This window comes from Physeter macrocephalus, chromosome 2 (genome assembly GCF_002837175.3).
Source record: "Physeter macrocephalus isolate SW-GA chromosome 2, ASM283717v5, whole genome shotgun sequence".
In the NCBI taxonomy this organism is placed as follows: Eukaryota; Metazoa; Chordata; class Mammalia; order Artiodactyla; family Physeteridae; genus Physeter; species Physeter macrocephalus.
Window position 1 is genome coordinate 103181104 of NC_041215.1, and position 19732 is coordinate 103200835.

General features: G+C 38.2%; 1 protein-coding gene across 1 annotated transcript in view; it reads right to left on the reverse strand.

Moving 5' to 3' along the window:
- Positions 1–19732, reverse strand: part of SATB2 (SATB homeobox 2) — a 200920-nt gene that overhangs the window by 74029 nt on the left and 107159 nt on the right. The window contains exon 6 of the mRNA XM_024124589.2: positions 4584–5056. Coding sequence (XP_023980357.1) covers positions 4584–5056 — 473 coding nt within the window. The remainder of the gene's footprint in view (positions 1–4583; positions 5057–19732) is intronic.

Genomic DNA, 19732 nt, shown 5'->3' on the forward strand with positions numbered 1-19732 from the left:
GCGGCTGCGCCCGTGAGCCATGGCCGCTGAGCCTGCGCGTCCGGAGCCTGTGCTCCGCAACGGGAGAGGCCACAACAGTGAGAGGCCTGCGTACCGCAAAAAAAAAAAAAAAAAAAAAAAAAAAGCAAGTTCTTGGAAATATAGCTCCATTCCCTTAATTATGTTACTTTACAACACCAAATGATATAGTGGCAATGGATCAGACACACAAAGTAATTAATAGTTTTTCTTTGAAGAACTGTTATTTTCAAATGCTATTTATTATGAATTTGAGCTTTTCATCTGGAAGTCTTAAACATGAAAATCTAGACTATTTTTTTTTACAACTCTAGATTCATTTATGAATGTTGTGCATGTGATTTTTGTTCTACACACACACACACACACACACACACACACAGAGGAACTAGTTGCTAGATTTGTTCTTGGTCTAATCATCAAGAACAAATCCAGGAGCACAAACTATAGGGTGACAAATAAAATTGCTTTTTATTGAATTTGATAATAAATGAATAATAGTTATCACGAACTCTTTCTGAAAAATAGTCAGTAAACTGAGGATATGCTACATATCAGTAAAACAACTGAGTACAAGACTAATATTGGCTTTAGGTGTCCATCTAAAATCTGATTTTGTTTGCTTTAAGAAAAAAATGTTGAGATTCTTTTCTATCCAAAGATTAACAAGTTGTTTATGTTATTATCTATAAAGTTAATTCTTATTTGTTTATTATAGCTGACAAATCATTTTACCACTCATGTGATTAAAAAAAAAAGCCTACCATTTGGAAAATCCACAGTTGGTTTCATGGGGCATAGTACACCATATTTTCCATTTAACAATGCTGCTGGTGAAACCTAGCTGTCCAACCTTGCTGTTAGTGACTACAGTATATACAGCAGAAACAATCTGTCTGTTGACCTCCAGCTTAAGTTCAAACTATGTCATTCTGTCAATACCATCTACCTTGATTAGGTTGGGCTTTATACACAACAGGTTATGATCCCAGAGGGATGAAAAGCTTTCCCAAATTAAAAGCAGAAATTTAAAAGGAAATACTCATACATTCCTATGCAGTTTCCATTTGATATCCTCAAGGCTTGCCCATGAACTCAAGCTCATGTTGATTGAATGTGAATGTTTCTTTCTGGGTGTAGCCATCTTACAAATTCAATGGCACGAGGAAAATAATAAAATGCGTTCCATGCTTCAATTAGACCTTTTATAACTTGGCACTTGAAAGATGGCAATGCCAAAGAAAAATCGTTAATCCCCAAAAATAGACAAAAAGAGTTGTGCAGGAGAAGACAGACCTCCAGGAGTCTAGGGCCTTGGCAGAGCATTTCCTCACACCAACATGGCCCGCCTTTTGTCTAGCCTCATCGTAAGCCTTCTTCTCTCATGCTTCATGCTATTTGGATTAAATGTATACTGTATTTGATTCTAAAATCCAAAGCAATACGACCATGCTCTCAATTTTATCCTTATCCAAAGGAGCGGTATAAATAACCAGCAATAAAATGTTGGCTAGCCTTGAAATGCCTATTTGTGCACATGAATGATAGATGAAAGAATGCACACACACACACACACACACACACACACACACACACACACACACACAGAACTGCAAGATACAGACTAAAAGACGCATCCTTCTACTTTGTGTTTTATAATAGTATGCAACAGACTTGCCCAAAAGGATCAGAGTTCTTCATAACCCCAGTTCAGATAACTGTGGACACACAAATGCAGCCCCAGCACTTTGAGTCACAAGAGAATAGTGGTGGAGTGATGTTTGGAACATGTGCAGCCCTCTGTGAACCTCCGAACTCATTTTCAAATGATGTATTGACTCCGTCAATAATAGAATGTATAAGTTAGCTAGGAGTCAAGGGAGCAAGAGATTTCACCCCTCTTGGTCTCCTGCCATACCTAAGCTGTCAGCACCAAACCTCAAACAATCCCACTGAGTTTCTTCCCTGCTCCTACTCCTGCAATTCCAGCATGGCTGAAGACTGTTACCAAACCACAGTGGTTGGTTCCATCACTCGTTCATGCTGTTTGACTTCAGCTGAGGCCCCAAACTACCTCACAAATTCTTCTATCTCAAATTGACTCCCTCTCACATTCAAACTGTCAACCCATTTCTGGTCTCCCTTTCAACACCAAATTTTGGAAAGAGTAATTTGCAGCCACTGCTGCTGTAGCCTCAAGAGTTAATCACTCCTGAACTCCTAAATTCTCTCTCCTGCCTTCACCACTCTAATGAAATTAGACTCTAAAGTTTGCCAACGATCTCTCCCAACCAATCGCCAAATCTCATGGCACGGTTTCAAGCTCCCCCTTCCCAGACTTCTTAGTTTTCCAGACACGGACAAGTCTCCTCTGGAAACTCTTTACCCAGGTCCTCTATACTTTTATCAGCATCTCCCTTTTCTTCCACCTCCACCTGCCCCCACCTCTCTGGGCATTTCTGTGTCTCTTTTTCTGGTGTTAGTAGTGCTGGTGGCCTCTCCCTTCCTTCCCCTGTCTCTTTAAATCCCAGGCTCTGTGAATAAACTTCTGATCTCTTTCTCTAACGCTGACAACTCTTCTTAGCACTAAACTGTTATTTTCAATGACTGCTGCACATCTTAAGAAGTCCGCTAGCACTTCAAAGTCAAAATAGCCCAATCCAAAATAATCACTTTAACCTTACTCCAACCATCTCTTTCAATGCCCTCCTTGATTCTCTAAATAATTTCTATTTATTCGTAGTCACCAGGCTCAAACCTTGGTGTTATCTCCACTCCAGGCAGTTGCACTGTCAACTTTACTCTCGCAATGCTTTTTGACTGTACCGTCTACTCCATCGCCGTCAGTCTTGTTCAAAACTTCTACACATTTCAGCTGGACACTTAAGGCGGCTTCCTAAATGATATTCCTAACCCTCTTGCTATCATTAAGGGGAAGAAAGTCTTCCTAAGATCCAATTCTGATCATTGGATCACAGCATATTCCTACTTAAAACCTTCAGTGTTTCCAGTGCTTATTAAATAGAGTTCAAAGTTCTTAGCATGGCCCCAAGACCTTTTCAGATCTGTTCCCTCCACCTTTAGTTTTATTATCTAGCTTTGCTATCAACTACCAGCTAATCCCACCTTTTTCGGAATCAACACTTTCCTTGTGCATTTTTTTAGCCTAAAATACCCTTCTTCTCCATGTTTTCCTGTTAAATTTTATTTATCCTTCAAGGTCTAACTGCCCAGCAACCTCATACTCAAATCAGTTGTTCACATATGTCCTCACCCATGATCTTTTTCACCTTTGCATCTGCACAAAGCTTGGCTTCCTGCCTTGCATTTAGTAGGGTGGCTAACTTAAACCCACCGTCCTCTTAAAGACTTACCATACTCACTCTACTGACAGTCAATGACTCCTCATGAACACCCCCTGTAATCACTGCTCACATTATCCTGCATTATTCACCTTACTTCACATATTACTCTAATTATCTGGGTACATTTTATTTTTCACTACCAGGTTGTTAGCGCCTTAAGATTATGCACTTTTACTTTTTTGTTACTCATACAGTTGGTCCTCTGTATCTGCGGATGTGAAACCCACAGATATGAAGGACCAACTGTACTGCACCATTTTATATAAGGGACTTGAGCACCTGTGGAGTTTGGTATTCGTTGGGGGTTCCTGGAACCAATCTCTTGCAGATACCAGAGGGACAACAGTATAAGAGCTAGATTACTAGTTCTCAAAGTGTGACCCAGACCAGCAGTATTAGCATCACCTGGGGCCTTGTTAGACATGCAAACTTCTGGGTCCCACCCTAGACCTGGTGAATCAGAAACTCTGGGAAGAGGCCCAGCAATCTGTGTTTTAACTGCCTTAAAACAGTGTGATTCTGATGCACACTCACGTTTAGCACTGGTGGGAAAGAACTTCTTAATTATAAGCAGCCCTCAATAAAATAAGACATAAATAAATAAACTGTTTACCGTCTTATTTAATATTATTTTGGCATATAATTCCCTCAAAACATTAAAAATATGAGTAATCGATCCATTTTTACTGTATCAATATCTTAAATCTAACTTGTACATTTTGAAGGGTTTATTAAAAAATTATAGAAATGATGACACATAGTGATATTCTTTCTATAAAGTTCAAAGACAAGGTAAATAATAGATTGGGCATAAATAGTTCTAGAACTAGTTGTTTTAAAAAACAAGAAATGATAAGCACAAAATTCAAGATCAGGGTTACGTCTGGGGAAAAGCAAATGAAAAAAAGGGAAGAGAGGAGGAGCACGTAAAGAGACCAAGGTCATTGGTAACATTTCAGGTCCTGAGTTGGGTGGTAGGTTCACAGACATTCATTACATTACTGAAATTGATTAATATGGCCAAGTATGGATCAATGGTGATAGTATTTCATGAACTAAGGATTATTAATTAATCTAATTCTACATGCTCTGAGATCCATAAAAAAAATTTTAAAGAGATAAAAAAGAACTAATACTTGCCACAATCTGTCCTTAGTATTATTCTGAATCACCAATTATGACGTTCATTGCTAACGGTACCTGTGTGCGATTGAATGCCACTCTTGCAAAGACAGCTTGGGACACACTGGCCCTCTTCAGCTCATCTCTGACTTGCTGGTAGATATCTGGAGATACTTCCACAGAAGAGTTGGTAGGCTCCGGCTTAACTGCTCTGGGAATGGGTGGATGGTTCAGAAACTGCTGGTTGATGGCTTGAGGATGCTGGTGAGCCAGGAGCCGGCTAACGGCAATCTGTTGGTTTATCAGATGGGCCATGGCGATTTGTTGCCTGACAAGTTGTGGACTGAGCTGGGGAGAAAGAAGACCAGGGCTCATGATGGGCTGTAACGCGGGCACTTGGTTTCGGATTGGAGTACTGTGGTGGATTTGGCTATGAGGAGACTGTTCGTTGGTTTTCCCCAGGGATGCCAGCTGGTTCATATTTGGTAAATGCATTGGACGCTGGCCCAGAACACAATAGTCTGAAAGGTTTTCTCGTTCCACTCTTTCCACTGTTAAAAGATAAAAATGATAATTCATCATTATCAACGTTGGCATAATTTGTTTCTGATACATGTAGTATTAAATTATATTTTTGGTATATTAATGACGTAGACTTTTTTCATACAAAGCTGGAAGCCCCAGAGTAAAAGTGAGTTATCCTTTCCTGGAAAATGTTACAATAATAGATTTTTCCATAGGTTATGATACGAAAGTAAAAATATTTGCCACTTCAATCTTCTTTAATTCCTAAAACTAGGTATTTTATTAAATAGCCAAGACAGAAACCACTAACCATTACAAATTCTAAATCCTCTCATATTCCCAAGCTGTATCATCTCCCTCTGTGATAAAAATGCCAGCTGTTTTCATCTTCTGTAGTTTGTGGTTAATGGTTATCAGGAAATGACAAGGACAACGTCTCCTGTCAAAGTAACTGCTACCTCCTAATAAAAATCTCACATAAATACTATTTTACAGCTATGGAAACATTTATACAAAATGTCTGTCACATAGTATATCCTTTCATCTCCTCACCTGCTATCTTTTTTATAGGAATATTTCTTTAAGAAATGGATATTTTAATGATTGTGATATGCACTAGGATAAGAAAAAAGTCTCACAAAATTAATAACATCGCCTTGATTTGCCATTAAATAAAATTCTCCCTTTCTCCAGGTTATCTATCTTTTATGTTTTGTTGAACTTTAGTAAAGATTTAAGGAATAACCTTGAAAGGGAGAAAAAAAGAAAGTATCATATATGTTCATACATGAGGCAGATTCTTTTCTTCCCTCAAGAATATTCCTCAGGAAAGAGTCTCATCAGAGTCAAATCCTTACCTAAAACTCTGTATTACATTATTATGTAAAGCAAAGGTTTGTTTGGGGAAAACATATTAGGCTGAAACAACCTCTACCCTTACTAGTTTTAAATGCTTATAGATGTAGTCTAACAAAATCTGTTTTTTAAAGTAAAAATTCCTCACAGATTTAGTAATTTTTTCCTTCAGTTGAAAGTGTTTGATATGATAATGCAAAAGCATATTAATATAATGTTAAAGAACACTACTTGGAGTGGTTACATGCTGGAGAGCAGAAAAGTATTCACCTATAAGACAAATTTTTAAAATAACTGCCCCCCTTATACACAAATAGTGCTTGTAAATTGGTATATGGTTTACAGTGACAGAATCATATTTGATCAAAAAAGTACTGAGTCTCAAAAAATTTAGGAAATTATGTGTGCTGGAAAACTAGTTGAGATGACTCAAAGTGATGACAAAGTCACTAGAACCAAATCACATGCAAAAAATTTAAATAAAATCAACCAATGAACAATAAAGGCAAGGAAAGTGATTATTTCTAAATTAATATTTTATGTAATATGTGATTTTCAAATACATATGTGGAAGTAAATTAATACATTAACAATATGTAAATAGATATCTGATCATTTTATCTATATTTCTAAAGGTTTTATATATTTAAAACTTCTCGTTGGGAAAATAGATAAACATCCACATCTTGGGAGCACCTTATATTCAGACATATACAGTATTTCTTCCTGCTTTTTAAAAAAACTGAGTGATTGCTTAACTTTCCTATGAACCCCTAAATAAGTCAAAAGTTTACCTCAAACTTCTTTAAGAGTTCAATTTCCAACCTAATCCTTTCAAAGTAATTCATATAGTTTGTATTCACCTTTCCTTCATAAGGTTCAAGGTGAACAAATTATTTTAATCTTATTCTCTAAAGGCAAACATTTTTCAGTCATTGTATTAATTAAACCTTAAGGTATACAATCTGGAAAACCAAACCAAGCAAATGGTTAAGAGCCTTCAAACAAGGTAATCTAACACAGTTTTCATAGAACAGAAGTTACTATTGTAAGTTCCTTATTGAAAGAAGTAAAGAGACCACGGACTGCTTCCAGAGTGAAGTCATACTTTATAGGCAGAAATATTTGTCCTCAGGTAAACATTTGATTCGCTTTTGTTTGTTTGTTTGCTTTTTAATTCAGCCAAAATAAAGGCAAATTCAAGTAGCAAATTATGTTTTCGGGTACTTAAGAAGCAGACGGTTTATCCATTTCTTTTTCTACTTAAAAAGCATAGAAACACCCTCTTAATGTATACATTCTTTATCAAAAGCCAATTTTCCAAAATGTCAGTATTTTCATCTTTCAATGACTTAATTACATTTGAGTTACTTTCTTCAGATACATCTAAATCCCATCATTAATAAAAAAACAAATGTCAGAGCTCCATGAAACCTCTATGAAATTGGTGCAGTAAGAATCAGAATAATGTCAGTCCATAGTCCTTTAAGATTATACATAATAATTCTCCTTTTTCTTATGAGTCCCAGAGCATTATAGTCTCATATAGTTAAGAACAGTAACTATAGAAGCATGCTTAGAGACATGTGGTAACACCATGAAGTACTAACTGATTAGTAAGCCATAATGAAGGCATTGCAAATGCAAATGCCTACACATGCAGGTAGAGCACAACAGCCAGAGAAGCTGGCCGCAGAGATACTAGGAGGAGAGAGAGAAACCCTGCCTACTCCAAACAAAGCAGCCACTAACTTGATTCAGCCAGTTGTCTTTCTCATACGGTCATTTCTTTAGATTTTTTTTCAAAAAAATGAAAAAAATCTGGATTTTTACATGATAGCTCCTAAATTTAGGTATTGGCAAATAATTCTATTTTCAAAACACAATAAAAGCCAAACAAAACATTTCTGAAAACTAGATCCTGCCCATCCATGGGCTACCAGGGTCAAAATTTTGTCTACGAGACTAAAGACACTCCCTATGTTGTTAAAGAAAAAAATATTCAACAACACTTGTTAAAGATGTTAAGGCAGGGCTTCCCTGGTGGCGCAGTGGTTGAGAATCCGCCTGCCGATGAGCGAACACAGGTTCGTGCCCCGGTCCGGGAAGATCCCACATGCCGCGGAGCGGCTGGGCCCGCGAGCCATGGCCGCTGAGCCTGCGCGTCCGGAGCCTGCGCTCCGCAACGGGGGGGGCCACAGCAGTGAGAGGCCCGCATACCGGAAAAAAAAAAAACGCGAGCCATGGCCGCTGAGCCTGCGCGTCCGGAGCCTGCGCTCCGCAACGGGAGAGGCCACAGCAGTGAGAGGCCCGCATACCGGAAAAAAAAAAAAAGATGTTAAGGCAGACCTTATCCAGGACCATCGCAATAGGTATAGGGACCACAGCAATGGGATTTTACAGTGGGGAGAGAGATTGGGCCCAACTCCAAATACAGCACGGGCAAGTGGGAATTTATAGCCAAGGAGCAGGGTGGAGGTCAGGGGATGGAAAATTACTAAAAGGAAACATCAGGAGAAAGTGGGATTCTGGCTAAACCAACCTAACAGGATTCTTTGCTGAAGACAGGCTAGGGTGATCAGACATCACCTGGGGGATGGTGGAGGATGAGGAACCTGATGAGAATGAGATATCAAGGGTGATCAGATACAAGGCTGGGGGGTTCTGGTTAAACTGACTTAGCAGGGTTCTTGTAAAACTGGATTTTTCAAGGAAGTACACAGATGGGCCTAGGAGAAGGTTCAGGAGCCTGTCTAAAGTTTGGTCAAACAAAGAATCTTTGTCAATGTTCTCCAGCCCCTGACAGCTCTATCAATAAAAGCCAAGTTCTTTACTTCCAAAAGTAAAGAAAAAAAAAAAATGATCCCAACTTTAAGAATGCCTAAAAATCAAATGCTCACCAACAGGCTGCATCTCTCCTGACCAAGGTGGTTCATGGTTTCAGGAACGGTTTGCACAGATTTTGCCAAATCTGAAAAACTTTTTCTTTTTTTTCTGCTGCCACTCTTATACTGATAATATCAGAATTATATATATATATATATTTTTTTTTTGGGGGGGTACGCGGGCCTCTCACTGCTGGGGCCTCTCCCGTTGCGGACCACAGGCTCCGCGTCCATGGCTCACGGGCCTAGCCACTCCGCAGCATGTGGGACCCTCCCGGACCGGGGCATGAACCCGTGTCCCCTGCATCGGCAGGTGGACTCTCAACCACTGCGCCACCAGGGAAGCCCCAGAATAATATTTTAACCTCTTACATCACAGCAGATGAAATACAAATGCTTAAAAAAAAGTCAGAGAAGCATCAACAATGTACCAGACTCAATCTGAAAACTGAGCCTGGGCCTTCAGTCTTTCTTTTCCCTTTTCTTTCTGGCCTTCCTTCCTTCCTTCCTTCCTTCCCTCCCTCCTTCCCTCTCTTCCTCCCTTTTTCTTTCTTTCTTTTTAAATTTTTTGAAAGTAACCACAATGACTGAAATGTAGACCTAACAGCAGCGCCTGGTTTTGTGTTTTGCTTTTTCATTCTGATAGAAAACATCATGTTAAGTCTATCTTAAACTAAACCAAGACCAAAGGTAACTCCCTGGCTCTGAGGGCCCATCTTATCTCTGCCATACTCAGCCATGGATCAGAAATCCTTAAAAACATGAAGGATAAAAGGTAGCACTGCCTCTCGTGACGAACGCAATGTTCACATTCACAACAGAAAATATTCTCAATAAAGCCAAAATGCTTACTTATTAAAGAGACATTAAAAACACAACTGCTTCCAGGACTTTACATCAGGGCTGCAATTTAATTCAGTGAATTTGATTCTACGGTTGCCTAAGTCCTAAAGGTAATCTGTGGAGTGGGAAGTGCCTGGGAAGGAATGATTACCAAGAGACATTAAAAACACAACTGCTTCCAGGACTTTACATCAGGGCTGCAATTTAATTCAGTGAATTTGATTCTACGATTACCTAAGTCCTAAAGGTAATCTGTGGAGTGGGAAGTGCCTGGGAAGGAATGATTACCCCAGCTTCAAGTACGAGTCCCCAGACAGAGTGTGGCTTGAGGCTGTTGAGGCAAGTGGGGCTGAAATATTTCTACATTGGGTAGCTGAGCAGCTCTCTGTAGCTATTTCAACCTCTGGAGGAGGGTCCCAGTCCTGGGGCCTTGCCGGTGGATAATTCAGATCCGGAGTCTGCTCCGGTTTCTGAGAAACTCACAGTTCCAGTAGGACCTTGCCAATTCCTTTGAGCTTTCTGGGATTGAGTGAAGATTGCAAAGACTGGGAAACAATTATGTAACCACCCTCTGAGCTTCTGGGGTTCTATATAACTCCAAAGTAGGAGAGGCCTTTGCAGCCCTGTATTAGAATCCCATGGGCTCCTGAAGCCTTCCCAAGCTCAGAGAGTTGATGTTCTAACCAAGAGCACCCTATGAATATTAGCTATTCAATGTCCAAGACCGCTGGCTATGGCAGGTTGTTCATAGACAAGAAAGTGACACTCCTCCCCAGGGATTTATCCACATTACAATGAAAAGATATTTGGTTTAAAAATCTCATTTTATTTCATGGAATTTTAAGTACATTTTGAAGTCAAGTACTTATTTTAATAATCACAAATCCCTGATATATACATATGTATTTTAGGTGGTTGCAAGAACATTCTAAATACTCAAAAAAAATATGTCTATATATAAATCTTGTCTTATATTCCTCTCTGGCACTTAATTTTTTATTAAAATTTCTTTATTGCAATTTTGGGTAAATATGTTTTCAGCTGTTGGGAAAGATGTATGGTATAATAGTTAAAAGCAGAGATTTCTAAGCCAGACTGCAAGGGTTTAAATCTCAGCTCTACCATTTGGTAGATGTGTTACCTCGGGTAGGCTACTTAACTTCCCTGTGCCTTAGTTTCCTTGTATATTTAATGTGGGTTAAAACTTATGCCTACCATGAAGGATTACTGTGTGATTAAATGAGAATATATATCAACACTTAAAACAGTATCTGGCACTATGCAGTTTACCATTACTGTTACATTCACCTTGCCTGTGTGTGTCTGTGTCTGTGTCTGTGTGTGTACTGGCATAGATGGAGGGACGTAAATTGTACATTTCAGTTTTGCGCTAGGTCAGAGATATTCAAAATACAGTCCCTTGAACCATCAACATCCATATTACCTGGAAGACTCTTAGAAATACAAATTCAGGATCTCTTAGAGTTCTTATGTATACCAAATTTCCAATGATTCTTATGTACACTAAAGTTTGAGAATCAACGTCTATATCATTTTTGCTTTTACTTACTGTCTTTTGAGATTATACAAAATACAGCTGCCAGGTGATTTTTATGCATGCTAAAGTTTGAGAATCACTGTTCTATACTGTCTTTGCTTTTATGTTCTTGTTGTCTTTTGAGATTATACCAGACATTTATAACTGTCATATTCCATTTTTTTCTCTAAACCCTAATGACATCAAGGATTCAATCTGACTGAACGTTCACTATCCTATAAATGTATCTAAACATTTTAAATTTTCTTCTCTATAGCTTTAGTTTTTGTTGATGATTAGTTTAGTTTTTGCTATACTGAAGAAGCATTGACTGGACCTGATACTAGAAAAGTGCATTCAAATCTACATTCTAACTCTTACTAGCTGTGGGGTCTCTGAGCAAATTGGAGATTCTCTGGATCTCAGTTTTGCCATAGGGAAAATATTATTATCTTAGAATTGTAAGAGTAAATTTTAGATGATCAGTGTCTATGTGAAAGATCTTTATTAAAGTGCTACTGTAAATTTCAGAAAATATCTATATAATTATGATTAACAGATTAGGCTTGACATTTCAAAATTTCCTGATTAGGACATTCTGACCAATGTCTGCTGTTTCCCAAAGGTCACCTAAAGAATTGCAACCTTCCCTTGGGTTTAAGTAACTATGCCATGTTACATCATGTTACTTTTTCAAACAAATCCCTACAGTTTAGAAGAATTCGTTGTCAATTTAGAATCACATGCTTCATGGCATATGCAGGAATATGTTAGATTCAGCTTCTCCAAATGAGGCTTAATAGTTCATATCCTGACCTTCAAATTAGGAGACAGCAGAATAGATGGGAAACAAAATGACAATCTCACAACTCTTGAAATTAAATTTACAGGAATGCTACATAAATGTGGCTTTAAGTTTCAAAATTTATTATAAATAAACAATGGAAAGAAAACTTAAGGAATAAAACATGCTTCAAATGTATACATGTAACATTTACATTAACCAAAAGAAAGAAGGAAAGTGTCCTACAGTTTTTTTAACTGAAGCATAGTTGATTTACAATATTGTGTTGGTTTCATGTGTAGAGCAAAGTGATTCAGTTATACATATATATGTATATATCTATATTTTTTTTTATTCTTTTCCATTATAGTTTATTACAACAGTATTTTAAAAAAGCAAATGTTTAATGGATTGCTTTTATTTTCCAGGGAATGAGTAGGTATCAAAAAGGTCCTAACTAAAAGAAATACACACACACACACACACACACACACACACACACACACACGTTTTTCTTCTTCAGTTTAGTGTTTCTCTGTTAGATTTCATTATTTTTATTACATCTATATTTGCTATAGATGCTATGTAAAGTAAACCCAGTAAAATTTCAATACTCCAAATATACTCCAATGACTTTATGCCCCAAAGTATACTTTCTGAAGAGGATTTATGAGCAAAAGGTAAAGCATCTGATATGTAGAGAAGTCTGTCAATCAAAGCAAGATAGCATAGGACAGGTGGAAAGAAGAGCAAACTGGGATTTTTAAACCTGAGTTCTAACTAGCTGGGTGATCGTGGGATTACCTGTCAAATGAGAAAGATTACCTGTTAACTGGTTTTAAAGCAACCTTCCAGCATCTTGTTAGCATCTTAAAGAGTACTGCTGCTAGGATTTTCAAAACAATTCCCTTTCTCAGAATAACTGCTTCCGTTTTTTGACTCTTTGGCAAAAATTCAAGACTTTCCCAGGATATCTCTCTTTGTGAAACTCCCCAATGCAACAGGAATAACAGTAGATTACAGTGGCAGTAGCAGCAGCTGTAGTATTGCTCTTGCAAGTTTACCTATCAATACTGCTTAAAAGACTGATAATTTTTTCCAGAACTATGAACCTAGTGTTTCAATGCAAACCTTAACACAATCGCCTTTGAGAAATAAGCCCTGGGGTTTTGTCCACAGTTATAATGAGTGGAAAGAAATGAATTGGGTACAAGGCTTTGCACTGAGAAATTTCTGGAATTTCTGGCCTATGGATTTTTCCTTAAACCATTAAGATGCTTATGCAAATGTAAACAGAGTAGCAAGAAGGAGTGCTAACGGATTCCTTAATAAGCGAACACTGCAGTATTCCCCAGAACAAATCCTGGAAACCCTGGATAGAAGAATATAAGCCAAATAAAAAAGGATAGTGCATTTCTCTGTGACTCCTTCAGCCTCCAAAAGTATTCTGGAAGTGATTCTACAAGGTAAGACATAGGCTGGCCATTTGGCACTCTTGGTGGGAAAGGTGCCAATCAAATCGACAATATTGAATGGGCACCCAAACCTTGAGCACAGGGAAAAGATATTCTTGAGCATATCATTGCCTTGGACTTCCAAACCTCCACCCCAAGTTCCCTGCTCCCGTGACACTAAACCCCAACATTGGACCCCAATTTTAAGGATAATGATCCTGTCTAATACCAGAGAAGTCAGGTAACTTGTTCAGGGACAAATAGCAGTCCAAATGTAGACAAATATTTAGGAAAAATTAAAATGATTAGGACTACTGGCTCTAGCCTCATAAGCATAATAAACAAATCACAAGACCAGTGAAAACGAGTGGGTTTTTTTCTCTTTTTCTGCATAACTCAAAGTGAAGTTCTCGGGGCCTAAACGTTTCACAAGTACTTTTGTTGTATTTCCTTTAGAGAAAAGTGTTTTTATTATAAGTGCATTGCAGGTAACGTCAAGCCTTCTACCATTTATATAGTAGCTGAGGCACTGAGCTAAACCCTTTACACATCACTGTCATTTAATTCTCACATAACAATTGTATGACATAGATATTATTATGCCCACGTTATTGAAGAAGAAGTTGAAGCTCAGAGAAAAACAATGTCGCAAACCTATTAAAGCAAGTAGCAGAAATCAAACCAATGTCCTTAGGACCTTAAAAGTCTTTGTTCCACTGCTTACGCTAAACTGCCCAACTTGGGACATGTGGTTGTTATTAATTTTAGGGTTCAAGTCAGGACTTATCAACTTTCTGACAGACAAGCCCTGCTTTCTGTTTGTATGTGTGTGTGCGTGTGGCATGAAAATGCATAGGTGACGTGATGAGTGGGTGAGTTATCTGAATGGTGAGGGCTCAACCTGAAGCCTCCACTCTATGCCCTGTAAATCTTCCTGATGTGACAGACTACAGAAACCGGTCAGTTCTAAACAGTGAGGAAATTACTGATTCTTCCCAACTGAATGAGCTAATCACTAAAACAGGATTATTCGCGTTTGCATGTTTATTGTTTTAATTCATATGATAGATTTTTTTTTTTTTAACATTCCCTTCTATTTGAGTTTTTATTTATTTATTTATTTATTTATTTTTGCTGTGTTGGGTCTTCGTTTCTGTGCGAGGGCTTTCTCTAGTTGTGGCAAGCAAGGACCACTCCTCATCGCGGTGCGCGGGCCTCTCGCTATCGTGGCCTCTCTTGTTGCGGAGCACAGGCTCCAGACGCGCAGGCTCAGTAGTTGTGGCTCACGGGCCTAGTTGCTCCGCGGCGTGTGGGATCCTCCCAGACCAGGGCTCGAACCCGTGTCCCCTGCATTGGCAGGCAGATTCTCAACCACTGCGCCACCAGGGAAGCCCCGATAGATATTTATTAATCAACTACTATGTACCAGAATGATGACAGCCCCTACAGATACAGTACTGAATAATACTAGCATGAAAGAACTCCATCTATAGATTTGCTTCAGACAATTTAACTGAGTATAGATGGGCCTGTAACAACTGCCTACGATATAAAATGCATTTCTATTTGATGATAAAACATAGCTCCTTTTAATCCCTATTTTGTTGTTTATTAGCAGCTCATTCTAGTCATCTGTAATACAATTTCACACACACTATATTTATTTTCATGAATCCTTCCATTCTTTTATTTTTCTTGCAGCCAAAAGGCTTCGTCCCCAAATGAGTGTCATCAGCACGGAGTCCCACCTGACTGATGAAAGACGTGAAACACGCAACTGAGAGCTTTTGAAAGTACTTTTTATAAACTCTGTAAATATGAAGTGTTTGTTTGAAACAGGTAACCAAGAAAAAATAAAATGGGGTATGCACACTCATGTAATGTGGTAATAACCTGAGAATCTCAGGCAATCACAATAAATTCATATATGATTGAACTACTATATGAAATTGGTGACATACAACAATTTTGACCTACGAAAATGGCATTTACATATGATTCAACCTGATATTTATTTAGACTCCTCTCTCCGAACTAGGCTACACATTAACATTAAAAAGCCCTACTGTCCACCCAAAGTCTTTCACTGAGTTAAAACTCTTTTTAGAATGTAAACATAACACTAATTTTCCTGACAAACCAGAACAGCATCCTGTCTGCCAACAATGAACATGCCCAATCACTGAAAATACCTCCGACTTATTCTCTCCTAGTCAATACCTGTAGGTACAAAGTCAATTTGTTATATAAAAACTGCTTTCCTGTTAACACAAACATAGACAGACATGATCTCAAGAGCTAAAGCCAATATTCCATATATACCAGATACAAATCCCACACTATTGGAAATTAAAAACAAAACTATAACCAGAAGAGTTCACTATATATAATTAAAGAAAATATTAGGAGTCTGAAAGGGCTGAAGGGCAAAAGAAAAAAAATAACTCTTTTAGGACTATGAAACCTAAAGATTTTTTTTTCCTCTAAATTTGTTAAAGAGAATCTGTCTCTGGGTTGAGAACTTGCTTGCAAAGTCTTTGCCTAGAGCAAGATATTCAGAGCCAACTTGTTAACTCCTAATAAAACAAGACTTGGAAGGAAAATGCTTCCAGCCCCAAAAGTGAAGTATACCAGCCGGCATTGTGATAATACCATATGACGGGTTTTCTTAGGTATATTTTCCCCTTATTATCAACTTCCTTTTTCCATCATATTAAGATCCACAAAAACATATATTATCTACCATAAAGCAACTTGAAGCTGAACACCTTTGTTTTTTGACAATAAAAGTTCATAGGACCCATTATGTTCCATGGAAAAAGTAAGCATTGTCCTCCTTTACTGTGTCTGAATGCTATTGTCCCTTTTGGTTTCAAACAATGCTTTATAATAGTTTGATAACACTGATCATTTCAAATATTCCTATAGCTTTCTGTATAGGTTAAAGCTACTTATATCTAATAATATCTCAATTTTTACTCTGTTTTAATTTAAAACTATAATTTCAGAGGTGAATTCATACATGATAGGAAAAAAATGACATTTCAGAAACTTAACATTATCATTCAGGAGCATTCTATGTGGATTAATTCTTTAATTCAACCTAACAAGGAAAAGTGAATCAAAGAAATAATCAACCCATAATTCATTATTTTCCATTGGCCATTCTCTCTGATTTCACAGGACTTAAATGTTTGGGGTCATTTTTTTAAGTAAAATACTCAATAAACTAGCTGGAAACACCTCAAAGGGATGTTTTTCTTAGGCTACATAAATGGTCCCGAATTTTTACTTAACAAAGGTGTTACTGTCTCTTTCAGTGGAATTGATTAACAATTGCTAAATCTTTAGCTCAATAACTAATTAACAGAAAAAAAGAATGATTTTAACCGATAACTAATTTGCTAAGGACATTTGTAATATGAATTAAACAAGCAAAGGTTTTCTTTTTTTTTTTTAATATATATATTGTTCCAGACCTTCTGAGTTTATTATGAACATGTATATGTGATTATAACATGTTACAACTTTCATCAGACTTGATATATTTATGACACCTTTCACTTCTGCCCCAACCTCCAAACCTGACACAAGTCCCCACAGAATATTCCTTTTTACCCACTGACTTCCTACTGCAAGTCCTTATCACTCCTAACATAAGTCTCTTCTAACCTTTGGGAGATGAGGGCTCCACCAGAAAGTAGGCATAGAGGGAACTTACCTCAACATAATAAAGGCCATATATGACAATCCCACAGCCAACATTGTTCTCAATGGTGAAAAACTGAAACCATTTCCACTAAGATCAGGAACAAGACAAAGGTTTTCTTTCTTCTCTCAACTGAGACGTCCGATAGCAAATAAGATTTAGTAACAATATAATATGTCCAAAAATAAAACTGTTCTAAGTGCATATGTTCAAATAAATTCATCTATATTAAATTCAATTCTATTAATATTTACTAAGCATCTACAATATACAAAGTCCTATGTTCACAGGGCTTGGAGGATGGCACAAAATGGATGAGTCCCCCAGATGTTCTTTCAAGGGATTTTTGGTCTAGTAGGGAGATTATTCAAGAATCAAAATTACTATGGAACATGGAACTTGGAAGGTGACAGCTTGAAAGGCCAAATGTTAGAACTCATAGCCTGGCTTGTACTCCAGATGATTCTAGATTTATGTCCATTCCCTTGAGAGTTCAGAAGTCTAAGGTCAGATAATCTCAAATTCTTGCATAGGGTAAGAATCATATCACCAGTCAGACAAGGAGCAAGTTAAACAACTGTCTACCATAGACAACTGTCATTGTAGTCCTAGCATCTTACATAGCACTTATATTTAAGGGCTTCAAGCACCTTGCAAACATAAGTGCTTTTCAGCTTTTAACTCTGTAAATCATCTGAGGAAACACAAATAATAATTTTTATTTAGTCGATCAAGAGACCAAGAGAATTCTCTGATTTTAACCTATGGGTTTCCCCAAAATAAGAGGATGTCGCCACAATCATACCAGATTTTAAATAAGCTGGGTATTTCCTGGTCTACATACAAAAGCTCTCATTTCACAACTCTGTAGATTCTTCATCAAGCACCACCAGATTTTTGTTTTTGAGTTTTTAATTTTGATTCTCAGCAAGACAAAAGGAAATCTGAAACTATGAGAAATCTAAAGCTCACTATAAGAAAAAGCTAAGAACTAAAGAGACCTGGACCACAACCCTTAACTATGTCATCTCAGTTCAACTCCCTACTTCTCTCTCATTGTTTCCCAAACATAGTTGGTCCAGAACCTGTTTTAGGGCTCACCACCAAGCCCCCATACCAACCATTCTCTCCTTCACTGCTAGATAATCACAACAGCCCACCCCCACCCCTACCACATGGCATGAGCTGCCTCATTCTCTACCACTCACTCCATCTCCAAAAACTTGTCTCCTTATCCATCTTCCTTCCTTTCCTCCAGGCTCTGAAGCAAAGCTATTTCTCTTTCTTTCAAAGGCAAATCATCCTCTGTGCCCCATCTCTTCCTAGTTTGCGAACTGTCGCTCACCACCCCGCTTCCCCTTCAGAGCCCTTGGCCTCCTGTGGCTCCATCATCTTTCTCCTGAGTATTGGGGTGGGGTGGAAGTATAGGTACACTTAACCCTAATGCTGCAGTTAGCTGCTCTTATATCCTTTCCTCATTCACTCAGTATCTGCTATCCTCATTTCCGTGCCACCTTCCATCTCAGATGCATATAGTTTCTCTTTGTTCTCACACGACAGGGAAATCGCTCCCTTCAATGTCATTATGGTCCCGTTTTTGCCAAAGTTAAGAGCCTCCAATCACCTCTTCTCCTTCTCCTCCTCCTGTCACCCTTGATAACATTTCTCCACTGGTAACCCATCTTCCCTTGGTTTCCATGAAATCTCACTTTCTTCCTAATCATGTCTTCTTAACCCATGGCCCTTTTACCTCTCAAAGCTTCCAACCCCTCCTGTCCTCACTCTCCCCTTCAGAGAATCCTCTTTTGGTATCATTTTAACTATTACATCTAAAAAATTAGCTCCAGAATCTATTCTCTAGTCCTGTCTTTTGGTCAGGTGGCTCCACACCTTGAACAGCCCAGTGGATATTTCTACCTAGTTCACCAACTCTCACTGAAGCATCAGCAACTTCCTCTCAGTTTATATCAGCCCATTTCTGTCAAAACCATCAAGAGGCACTTTAGCTCAAAACCTTGGACTCTACTTTGATTTCCCTTTCTCTTCCCACACACATATTGCATTGGTCACTTCTCTCTTTCTCATTCCTGCCACCAGAGCCAAAGCTCTACCTCCCTCACCATCTTACTGCAATAGATTCTATTTTGTCTGCATCCTCCAGGGTGTGCACACCACCCCTTCTCCCTCCCATTTGCCTCCCCTCCTGCCATAAACATATTCATATCCATACATGGTTTTAGATGGCTTCTAGAGGATGTGTTTGGTTGTTTTTTTTTAAAACCACCATTTGCATCATTGCTTCATTGCTGAAAAACCTTCAATGATTCTCAGTCTATCTCAACTGGGCTTTCAGAGTTCCCTAAGATGTGTTTACTACCTTCCCAGCTTTATTTTTCATCACTATAACATGAACGCTCCCCACAGCCAGGTCCCAAACATTTCTGCTCTTTTACCAATGTTTGGTGCCACCATCAGTCCCACACCCTGCCATGCTGTTATCTTTTCCTTTTCACCAATCAAAAATCTTAGCCATCTGGGCATGTTATATTACAGTATCATGATAAATGCACTGCCATTCTAGATGTACTGGACAACCACCCATAATTTCCGAAATATATCATGCTCTTCTGCACCC